Source organism: Rousettus aegyptiacus, unplaced genomic scaffold, assembly GCF_014176215.1.
Source record: "Rousettus aegyptiacus isolate mRouAeg1 unplaced genomic scaffold, mRouAeg1.p scaffold_m13_p_1, whole genome shotgun sequence".
Lineage (NCBI taxonomy): Eukaryota > Metazoa > Chordata > Mammalia > Chiroptera > Pteropodidae > Rousettus > Rousettus aegyptiacus.
The window spans coordinates 12,586,419-12,599,101 of NW_023416284.1; the positions used below are offsets into that span (position 1 = coordinate 12,586,419).

At 34.2% G+C, this 12,683-nt stretch overlaps 1 protein-coding gene and 1 pseudogene across 36 annotated transcripts in view; both read right to left on the reverse strand.

Annotated features, from left to right (window-relative positions):
- Positions 1 to 12,683, reverse strand: part of EIF4G3 (eukaryotic translation initiation factor 4 gamma 3) — a 267,806-nt gene that overhangs the window by 201,673 nt on the left and 53,450 nt on the right. For all 36 annotated transcript variants that reach the window (XM_036229665.1, XM_036229602.1, XM_036229572.1 and 33 more), the window contains one exon: positions 249 to 324. In XM_036229665.1, coding sequence (XP_036085558.1) covers positions 249 to 324 — 76 coding nt within the window. The remainder of the gene's footprint in view (positions 1 to 248; positions 325 to 12,683) is intronic.
- On the reverse strand, positions 11,689 to 11,807 carry LOC118604970 (annotated as a pseudogene).

Sequence of the window (12,683 nt, forward strand, 5' to 3'; positions counted from 1 at the left end):
AAGACAGGTGTACAATCCAATCATCTTAATATAATGCTTGTTTCATCACCATTTCTTAAATTCAGATGATGGAGAAGAGGCCCTAATCACCTTATTACACATTATATACATCTAATTCTATTTGGGATTTTATTTGAGCCTTTTGCCAAAAATCTATTCATGCCAATCAAGCAAACATTGCCTATAATGGCAAAGGCTTGTGAGTGAAAACAGATACACGATATGACAAACAACCATGAGTTACTCACCGTGCTGTACACTGCAGAGACAGTAGGAGCAAAGAGTCGATCCTCGAGAGGCTGCTGCACAGGTCCTCTAGGAATTCTAGAAGAGCGAGTTAAGGATAAGAGAACTCAAAAATGGATTGCTTGAGCAGTAAGAAAGAGGAAATTACCACGACAAAATTCTGGCAGTGACCCAAGCTTTGTCCCCCACTTAGTGGGGTTATACACTTACTTCTCCACAGAAACTGGAAAAAATGTATTTCAAATTTCCTAACGTGATTAGATCAACTTCTCCAAAAGTGATTCCCATGATAAACATTCCATGGAAACTAAAAACAAATAAAATTACACAACAAGACTCCAAACTTTAGGCCTATGATGACGAAAATCTACCGCCCTTACTTCATAGAGAGAGACTAAGGAAATAAAAGTGAGATATTCAAAAGGTAAGACTCATTCATCAACCTGGAAATTGCTGACAAAGCCCCATCTGTTCTAACTACATAAGAACAGTAAATACAATAGTTTCCCTATTTTTCTATTTTAACTGCTACTTTCCCTCATACCCACCCCTCCGAACCCCTATTTTTAAAGATAGGCTCTCCAGCATAATTTAGTTTAAAATGTTTCAGCATACTGTCAGGACATTCTGTTAAAATACAAAAGAATATCATTTTATTCACCTTCAAAAGTGAAAGATGTAATAAGTCCTTCTACCTGGTAAGGTCATGTTTTTTACCTCTTTAAGAATGATAACCAAAAGACTAGCACCAAAAGATAGCAATTATCTCCAGATGGTAGGATTACAAGTCTGAATCATTAGAAGTAAAATTCTTTATATCTAAGTAGCAAAAGTTTACTGAGATTTAAGAGGGGAACAGACAAACAAACATCCTATGCTTTAGTCATTCAAAATTAATAACATTGTACCAGTCTCCAGACAGTTCTTTAAACTAGTAACCTCAGACAACAGTTCAATGTATTGCCACCATCCTCTATGTACAAAGAACCGATTTAAAATGCCACACTGAGAAATACCAATGCTAAAATGTCATAAAAAACTGCTTCATCCAAATTTTATTTTATTTAAATTTTATATATATATATATATATATATATATATATATATAGAGAGAGAGAGAGAGAGAGAGAGAGAGAGAGAGAGAGAGAGAGAGAGAGAGAGAGAGAGGGGCAATGTAGGAAACAACAGCTTAACAAGTTTCAGGACAAAAATCCTTCATGTTAGCTTGTCAACTCTTTTAGAAGTAAGGTTATCCCTGGCTCAAATAAAACTTTCTTTGAATTATAGTTCTACACTGTGGTCACGTGAATGATGGAAAATATGAGTCCATTCTTCATTCTGCAAAGCTGACAGCTATTGCTTTTTCTAGCTATGGATAATTCTCACTGTGTGAGACTAAGTTCTGAAATGAGTTCAGTACTATGCCCCCCAAACTGAGCCACACCACTTAACCTTATACAAGGGAAGGATAGGGCTCCTGATTTCTATTAGTTACTTAATTGGCAAACAATATTACCATAATTACAAGATTTCTATAGAGACGATCATATATTTAGCCAACGGTCCAGTGACAAACATTCCTTTTCCTTGGCCACAGACAATGTTGATTTCACTTATTTCACTCTGCAAACTACCAACAGAATATTGTGGATTGATAAATTAACTGTTTCTTAAAAGAACATTTAGATAAAAATAACTATGTTAAAACAAAAACACAGTCCTATAAAAAGAAGATTAAAAAGGAAGTCTTCAGGGTAACCAACTATGTTGTCTTCACTAAATCACTTTATAGTACTCCTGTCAACCAAAGCTCAGCAAGATGAAGTCACTTACCCAAGTTAACCAGTTTAAGTTAAGTAGCCAAACCAGGTCTCTACAGTCTAAAGACCATGCTCTTCCTATTACATTAGGGCATCCAAGGGCAAAATATTTTATACCGTAGTAAAAAAAAAAATCATTATCACAACGTAGTCAAATATGGCTGTCCCTATCCACAGGACATAACTAAATTAGAAGTTCGTTGCATAAAAATGTCAATGGAGAGTCACTCTAAAACTAAAAAGTCTCAAATTCTTGGCCCAAATTGAATCATTTTCCCAATGGCAAATCAACAATCACTATTATAGATGGGGCGGGTAATGTAAGAAACCAAGTGAGCTTATTTTTCAGAGCAATCTTATCTTTTAATTCTTAATGGTTGTGATTGTACATCTTCATAAACATGCTTTAAAAACCACTGAATTGTATACTTGAAAAGTGTGAATTATGTGGTATGTGAATTATATATCAATTTTTAAATAAATTAATATTTAGTAACTTGCAACTAGGCTAGTTATCCCCCTTTCCACTAGAAAGCTTAGGAGACAGGCACTGCTAGGCATTTTCTCCAAAAACAGGTAAATTCAAAGAAATGTCATTCATATAAAGCTCTTACGCTACAGCATATTTCCTCCTTTCTGCCAACCAGTAAACTTAGTACCAAGCTCTCACCAAGCTCTGTATCTCCAGCAGAAATCATTGAATGGTTATTTCCCTTTGAGCTCAAGGTAAGAAGCAAATAGCTTCTCATAGCACCACTTAAAATTTTAATTCAATCAATGAGCAGTGTAATATGCATGTGCAATGCTCCAGAACATATTTTTAATTTTTAAAACTCATGACTGAAATACAGTAGATACCCACTTAACATTTCTGTGGTTCAAATTGCTATGATTTATATCATTACGAAATAAAAGCAAAATCATTAACAAGATTAGACAGATGGTATTTAACAACTGGATTAAGACTCTAAGTAGAAACATAAATGCAAAAAATTTCTAATTCACTACTTCCTTTTTCTAATAAAACATTAAAAAGACCAATTTCAAAATTAAAACTTGAAGGTTAAAGAGTATTAAAGCATGATATGTTCTAAACTGATTATTAACGTAATCACTACACACTCTTCACATTAAATGTCAATGAGGCAGATAAAAAATTTTCAGCAACCAAATTTCATCAGAGAAATCCAGGATCAGGAAATTACATAAAGATCTGAATGTTTCCTACTTATACCATAAAGGAAAGAAGAGATCAATAAAATTTTAAGCATAGATTTTTACTAAAATTTCATGAACTCATCAGGAGACGTTTTAATTTATGGCAATCATAACTGACCATGAGTTGGACCTGTAGGCAGTATCTCTTCAAAAGGTGGTTTTTGACAAGTTAGATAGCAAGCAGTAAAGGTCAAGAGAAGACTCTTCCTCCAGTTGCTGAAACACTAATGTTCCATTTACAAGTCCCAGCTGAATGTTCCTAAACTTTGACCCACTCGACTACAAGAAAAGTTACTGTGCCAATGCTCAGCATAAGCAATATTCTTAAAGTGATAGCCTCAAGTTATCAGTGCCTCATTGAAAAAGGAAGCAAGACTACAAACCACATTGCACCAATACTGCTTTAGAGAAGACAAAGGCAACCGTCTTCAGAAGATGAAAACAAATAAATGAAAAAGATCTTTTCCTGCATTGTCTTATTTAGGCTTTAGGGCAGATAGTATGGTAATGTTAGACAATTTATGCTTTTCCCACTTTATCCTTTCTATATAGTTTTTGATAATGAAAAAGAAAGATAAATTGTATAACATATAAGAATAATGATAGAATTTCAGAACTATACCCTATTTCACAAAGATACTATACATGATTTCTCAAAAGATGCACTATTTAAAATACAGTTGCTTTGGAAATAGCTATATTCCCTTTAACATTAGTTTTGACCCATAAAGAATATGCATTATAAAAGTTAATTCAAAATGGATCAAAGACCTAAATGTAGAGGCTAAAACTATAAATTTTAGAATAGAATAAACCTGCATGACTTCTATTTAGCAATGGGCTGTTAGATATGACACCAAAAACACGAGCGACAACAAAAAAAATAGATAAACTGACAAACAAAATTAAAAACTTGTGCTTCAAAAGATACCATCAAGAAAGTGAAAAGACAACCCACAGAATAAGGGAAAATATATGCAAATTATGTCAGATAAGGACTTGTTCCTAGACTCTCTAAAGAACGCTTACAACTCAATAATAAAAACACACAAACGACCTAATTTTTTTAAATGGGCAAAGAATCTGAATAGACGTTTCTCCAAAGAAGATACACAAATGACCAAAAAACACATAAAAAGATGCAGGAGGATGCAGATCAAAACCACAATGAAATAACACTTCACATCTACTAGGATGAAAAAGGCCAGTGCTGGCGAGAATGTGGAGAAGCTGGGACCCTCTTACACTGCTGGGAATGTGAAATAGTGCAGCCACTTTGAAAACCCGTCTGACAGTTTCTCAAAAGTTGCAACACCAAGTTACCATTATGACCCAGCAATTCACTCTGAGGTATATATCCAAGGGAAATGAAAACATATGGCCTTGCAAAAACTTATACATGAATATTAACATATACATATATGCAGCATTATTCAAAATTGCCAGAAGGTAGAAACAACTCAATTGTCCCATCAGCTGATGAATAAAAGCATACATACAACGTAATATATCAATACAATGGAATTTTATTTGGCGATAAAAAGAATGAAGTACTAACACATGCTACAACATGGATAAACCTAGAAAACATGCTAAGTGAAAGTAAGTCACAAAAGACCACATATGATTTGATTTTTTTTTTTACTTTTTTTTATTAGTTTCGAGTATACAGTACATTGGTTAGACATTTATATAGTTTATGAAATGATCCCTTGATTACTCTGTCTTCCCTCTGGCTCTACCCCTAACCATTAAACTACTACTGACTGCATTCCCTAGGCTGTGCTCACCATCCCCGTGATCATCCCTTAACTACTAATTTGTACTTCTTTAACCCTTCACCACTTTCTCCCAGGCCCTTCAATACCCCTTCCCTCTGCTCATCACTAGATTGCCCTCTACATTTGTGAGTCTGGTTTTGATTAGTTCATTCTTTTGTTCCTTTGATTCCACATACAAGTTTTGAAATCATATGGTATTTATCTTTCTCTGACTTATTTCACTCAGTATAATAACCTCTATGTCCATCTATGTCGTTGCAAATGATAGGATTTCATTTTTTTTAATGGCTGGGTAATATTCCATTGTATACATGAATTATAACTTCTTTATCCAATTGTCTTTTGATGGGCATTTAGGTTACTTCCTCTGAGATTTGATTTTATGAAATGTTCCAGATAGGCTACGAAGACAGAAAGAGACTAGTAGTTGCTTAGAACTGAGATGAATGGACAGATTAGGAGCTGGTAGCTAACTCATACAACTCAACATCAAAAAACACATATGCATGCACAAAAACACAACAATCCAATTTAAAAATGGGCATATGACCTAAACAGACATTACTCTAAAGACGGCGTACAGATGGCCAACAGACATATGATGCTCAACATCACTTATCATCAGAAAAATGCAAATCAAAACTACAATAAGATATCACCTCATACCTGTCAGAATGGCTATTATCAAAAAGACAACAAATAACAAGTGCTGAAGATGATGTAGGTGAAAGGGAACCATTATGCACTGTTGGTGGGACTGTGAATTGCTGCAGTCACCATGGAAAATAGTATGACAATGCCTCAAAAAATTAAAAACAGAACTGTCCTACGACCCAGCAATTACATTTCCGGGCATTTATTCAACAACAATGAAAATAATAACTAAAAAAGGTATATTCACTCATAAATTCATTGCAGCCCTGTTTACAATAGCCAAGATATGGAAGCAACCTAGGTGTCCATCAATAGATGAATGGATAGAGATGATGTGGTACATTTATGTCATGGAATGTTACCCAGTCATAAAAAAAGAATGAAATCTTGCCATCTGTTGACAACATGGATGGACCTAGAAAGTATATCTTACGTGAAAGAAGTCAAACAGAGAAAAAAAAAATATGTTATGAATTCACTTACATGAGAAACCTAAAAAACAAAACAAAACCAGTCAATAAAAATGAAACAGAAACAAACTCATAGATATAGAACAAACTGATGGTTGCCAGAGGGGAGGGAAATGGGATGCAGGATTAGGCAGGAAAGGGGAAGGATATTAAGAAGTACAAACTTCCAGTTATAAAATAAGTCACAGGGATGTAACGTACAGCATAGGGAAGAGAAAATAAGTCAATTATACCATAATAACTATGTATGGTGACAGATGGTTACTAGACTTGTGGTGACCGCTTTATAAGACATATGTGTTGAATCACTATGTTATACACCTGAAACAAATATAATATTGTACGGTAACTATAATTGAAAATAAATTTTAAAATAAATTAATAAAAAGAAAACTCTTACTTCCTTTGACTATTCATCAAGAGGCAATGTGGTATTATCCTATCAGAGTAAAATGGAGACACTTTCCTATTATCAATCCAATCGCAGATTTTGTAAGCATATAATTATTCTAAGCCGTTACTTTTTGATTAGCAGCAAAGAAAACTTACACAATCTTAATATTTGAAGATACATACTGATGTGATAAAATAGATTTATATACTATGTACAAAATTAGATCTTTAAAAATAAAGATAGACAGCAGAATTTAGCAAGAAATGTTAAACATTATTTTGAAGAAAATGGTCAGGGTAGCAATTTGAGTCTTCATTTTATATAGCTCTGAAATTAACATGAACAAGTCAATATGTTATACATCAAAAAACTCTACTACTTTAAATCCATTTTTTATTTAAAAAAAAATCCTACTGGATAAAATGGGTCAATCTACACTATCTCTACTCCAACACGGCAGTTCAATTATTAACTAATGTTCGAGCTTATTGCTGGTACACAATTTTAGCCTGTAAATTCATTCAACTTCATCTCTATACCAGTTCTGTAATTTTCCAGAAGCCAGTCTCACTTTCCTTTCCCAACGCCATGTCCACTACCTCAATTCAGATCTTTATTCCCTCCTTGGTTGTCCTGACTAGAGTCTCTGCCTCTTCAATTCATATAGTATGATATCAAAAGACCAATCTTTCTGTACGATGCTGTGGTCGGTCATCAATGAACAATAAATAGCTCCCCAATTGTTTTTTACCTCCAAGTCCAAATCCTGTGGTTCAAATACCACCACTACCTAGGAGCTCTTCAATTTAATCTGTATTTCCCACTCCCTAAAATGAAACTTCTATTAAATAACTAATACCTAGCTAGTTGCTGACTGTTTGGTCTTGCAATTTCCATTGCCTGGAATGCCTTCCTTTCTTCCCTCCACTCACCTAAATCCTTTCGGCTCCCAACTAATACCTGGATTAAATTCCTGGCTTCTCTATTTTGCTACAAGAGATCACATGTTGCTTCCTTTCACTGAGTCTCAGTTACCCTATTATTTATAAAAGGAGACAGGAAATAATACCTCAAAGAACTGTTGTAAGGATTAAATGAAATAAATAATACTTATAATTAAGTATATAGTAGGTAGTCAATAAATGGTGTCTTATAGAAGAGAATACTGTTTACTCTTATTATTCCTTATGGTAATGTCCTTTCTCAAAAATACTTTTTTTAAGGACCTCTGGTTGAAAAGTTCACATGACCAAATTCGTTCCAACACTAACTAGAATCCAAAAAGGCTTGCTGCTTTTTTTTGTTTTGTTTTGTTTTGTTTTTTTGTTTGTTTGTTTTTGCCTTGATAAAGGCTTTTAGGGTAGGGATTACTCTGCCAAAGTAACTCTTGGTATAAATGACCAAAAAAAAGTCACTTCCTCATGTAAAGACTGGGGAAAAGGATGTGGCACTCGAGCCAGCCCAAGCATCTCCCAGAAGAGTAAATATATCTCTTCAAACGTCAAATCAAAGTACCTATATACTAAATCAAAGAGTACCTAAATCCTAAGTAACCTGCTGCTCTTCCAGTCGGCCTACCCAGCTGCAGGTACCAAATATCAGAGTCAGTCAAGAGAGTCACCAACAACCGAGATGTCCCAGGTTCAGGAGAGAAAGGCTATGTACATATGCAGAGAAAAGGGAATAGAAAAAAATGAAAGAGATGAACAGAGAAATAAGTTCTGATTCTCCCATTTTTCCCTACCTACTCATGCATGTTGTTTAGGGAAATGCGGATAGAATGAAAAGTGAACAACCACTTTTAGGAAAAATTAAGACCTAACTTTGAATCCTGATCACTCTACTTTTTGAGACTCAATTTTATCTGTAAATGAGAATAAAAATAGTACTTATACTTCATAGGGTTCTGGGGAAAATTAAATAATACATGTGACACATGCATTTGATATAATCCCTAACAAATAATTTAATTATAGCAACTAAATTATTAATAAGTTACTATGTAAAAGCTTATTTCTCCTTTAAAAGAATTATCTAATTAAAAGAAAAAGAGCTAAGAAATAATAGCTTTAATTATTGAGATCTTATTTGGTGTTTCTAACCTATAGTTTCAGTTTCCTCCTTTACACTTAAAAATTATTGAGGAACCTAGAGTTTTTGCTAAAATAGGTTATATATATCCATGTATATTTACCACATCAGAAATTAAAACTTAGAAAATTTTTGAATATCTACTACATTATTTTAGGATAACAATAATAAGTCGATTCTGTTAACACCAGTAACATTTTTTATTTTTTAAAAAAAGCCACTTAATTTTTTTCTTCTAATTTAGGGAAAAGAGTGGTATGGTTTTTACAGTTTCGCAAATTTCTTTAATGTCTATCTTAATAGAAGACCAGCTGAAATCTTATATGTGTTTCTGCCTTCAATCTGTTGTAACATGTTATTTTAAAGCCTATGAAGAAAATGTGGTCTCATATAGATAAGTGGTTAAAAAAAGGGAGGAGGAGGTTAACAGTCCTTCCTGAAAATTGTGCGTATTATTTTTTGCTATTCTACTAAAACTTGACAAGTGATAGTTTTTAAAACAGGTGCAATATGGAATCTGAAACCATATCAATTAATTTTTCACACATAGTTACATTAAAATTATGTTACATTTTCAATGGATCTTTTACCTCTGCATGATTTTGTAATATCGTGTACTGAAAATATTGGTTACATTAAGCTATGCGGATCTTCAAGATATTGACACATTTCACTCCATAATATTAAAAATCAAATCTGTGAATATCACCACTGATCTCACCAGAAGTCTTTTAAGTATTGAGAAGCAGTCAAACTCATGGTGGCAGATACCAGTTTCCACTATTCTAATTTTTACTTAAAACCTGTAATTTTATTATTGGAAACAGTTTTCATTGAACTGACAGGCACACTCATTTATTTTTTAAAATATCTGCTAAATATCCAAGACTGAATAATCATAGTTTATCATTCTTTTAAATAAAAATTGTTACTTTTTTTTTTTTTTAAAAAAGCCACTTGTTCTGCCAGAAACTCACTCACACAGTAATTTTCATTAAAACCATTAATAGGACAAGTATGCGACCTAAGTGCTTTGTATGTACCTCCCATTCCATCACACAGAACATTAAAACGATCAAGATTTAATTAAATGAACGATTTTTACTGTTTCATCGAACATATTAAGATACTGGTGTTTTTTTTTTTAAAAGAATGCATCTTGGAGAAGAACACAATCATTACGAGTAGTTTGGTACTTGATTCATGCCAGCTGTTTGACCCACCTTTGATTCTGCACCATCGATGAATATGTCAATAAAGTGAAAAAGGCAAAAAATATCTTAGAACAATTATTAAAATAGTTCTGACCTCTGCCTCTAAATAGTATGCTACTGTAAGAAAGTCATACTCTCTCTCACAGGGCCCCCTAATGCCAGGAGCAGGATTTCAATGCTACCAATATCCAGAATAAAATTCCTAGAGCAAAGTAAATCTACGTAAGCAGACCAAAAGCACAGTGCTCCAAGGGTACCAAGGAATCCCATAAATGTAGTTATGCTAGATTAACATAAAAATGGTCGAGTGAGGTCATGAAAAAAATCCAAAGGGTTTTTCATTCACACTGACAGCGAACTTCTATATGATTATTCATGAATGTTCTTTCTGAAAAAAGAATAAACTGGTATGTATGCTAGAGTGCATTCGTTAGCTTATGTTTAGTAAGATTCTAAAATGAATTCAGCAATGGCAGCCTGCTCTACTGTAGCTGCTGTTCAACTGTAGCCAGTCCATCTGGGGCTCAGCCCATGGTCATGTAATTCTGCTTCTTCACCTCACCTTGGGATCTTACACTCTAGGCCCATCCAATAAGACCCTCGCTCATCAGTGTAGTTCAAACCATTAGAAAATCAAAGATTCCTTGTTCTTCCTTTTCCCAACCTTCTTGTCTCTTTCTTCAGTTTCAGGTGTAAGTACCTAAGCACCCATTTCATGACCTCTGTCTGAAATGAAGATGAACTAAGCCAGTGACACGAGTATAGTCCAAGAGCTCTGAGCTAAATCAAACACCCAGGGCCAATAACACCAGCCAACAACTAAGTTTCCAAAAACTTTGAACATACTTCAACGTAAAGCTCAGGATTTAACTGAAACAGATTCATTTCAGACTATGTTAAAGAGGTTTGTTACAATAGCTCTAAAATCACTGAACTCAGGAGGCAGTTTATCGATACCAGTAATCTAGAGTACAAATCTGATCTTAGCATTCCAGTTCCTTCACTTACTTCTTGTATGATTTCTGGGGGGGTTACATTTAACATCTCTAAGCATTATGTGTCTTTGCCTGGAAAATAAACACAATAATAGTACCGACTTCAGAGAGCTGACATATATTTTAAATTAGAGAATTTATTTAAGGCATTTAATCCAGTGTCATGTAAACATTAAGTGTACCATAAATCACTGCTAATATGAAGATCTCTAAGTGTAATTTTTCTTTCTAGCATAAAGGACAAAATAAAGTACCAAAAGCAGCTGAACCAATTACAAAATAACCGATATTTTCCTTCAAATTTCAACCAGGTATATACCAGCTTATATAACTGTGAATAAATTTTCACTGTTGTACATTACATTCCCTTCTTAAAATATCTGAAAACATAGCTTTAGAATCTAAAAATTTAGTATAAGTCATGTGCCACTTTATGAGGGAGAAATGCACCATTAGGCAATTTCATCATTCTGCAAATACCATTTACACAAACCTAGACAGTATAGCCTATTACACACGTAGGCTACATGGTATATAGCCTATTACTCCTAGGCTACAAACCTATACAGCATGTTATGATACTCTAACTCAATGGTACCTATACATATCTAAACATAGAAAGGTACTGTAAAAATGCATTTTATAAGATAATGGTCATCAGTAAAGGGCACTTACTATGAATGAAGCTAGCAAGACTAGAAGTTGCTCTGGTGAGGGAGTGTGTGGTGAGTGGATGTAAAGTCATTACTGTACATTACTGTAGTCTTTAGTGTAGGCTAAATTTTTTAATTTCATTTTTTTTAAAAGCCTACAGCACCTGGTATTCCTAGGTGGTTTCCCACCCAGGTACTAAAAAGACCCGACCCTGCTTAGCTTCCGAGATCAGACGAGATCAGGCATGCTCAGGGTAGCATGATTGTAGACTTAATTTCACTTTTTAATAATAAATTAACCTTAGTTTTAAATGTAACTTTTTTACTTTGTAAACTTTTTTAAACTTTTCGACTCTTGTAATAATGCTTAGCTTAAAACACATTGTATAGCTGTACAAAAATATTGTCTTTATATCTTTATTCTATAAGTTTTACTTAAAAATTGTTTTTTAAACTTCTGTTAAAAACTGTGGCACAAATACACACATAAGTCTAGGCCTACACAGGGTCAGTCATCACTATCACTGTCTTCTACCTCGACCTCTTGTCTCTGAAGAGCTGTCATCTCCTCTAACAATGCCTTCTTCTAGAAAACCTACTCAAGGAGTTGCCTGAGGTCTCATTCTTTTCAGAAATGTGTCCATGGTTGTATGCTTGGATTCTTTTTTTTTCATCATAGATTTGCTTGTAAGCAGATAACATCCCTCTTTAATGAAAACCTTTCAGTGTTGGGAAATATGTTTTCAAACTTTTTAAGGAGCTTGCCGAGGTCTGCAGAAGCTTCTGCTAAACCCTTAACTGTGAATTTTCTTGGGGGTTCCCTCTTTTTCTTCTCAAGTTTCCTCTTCTCTTGCCTCTTCTTCAGCTATGTGTGCCTGCTCTATTTCCAACAACTTCTCGTTATTTAATTCCTCAGAAACTACCCCTAGGAGCTCCTCAATGTTATCCTCATCCACATCCAGGTTAAAGTTGTTTGTCATCTAAACTGCAGCACTGTTGGTTTTTACGACCTCCTCATCCTTGGGAAATCCTTTGAAATCATGGACAAACCTCGTTTTCTTCCAGATGGCATTCATACACGCCTTAGTAACATCACCCCCATACCCAAGTAAGATTCTTGATGTAGTTACAGATGTCATAATCCTTC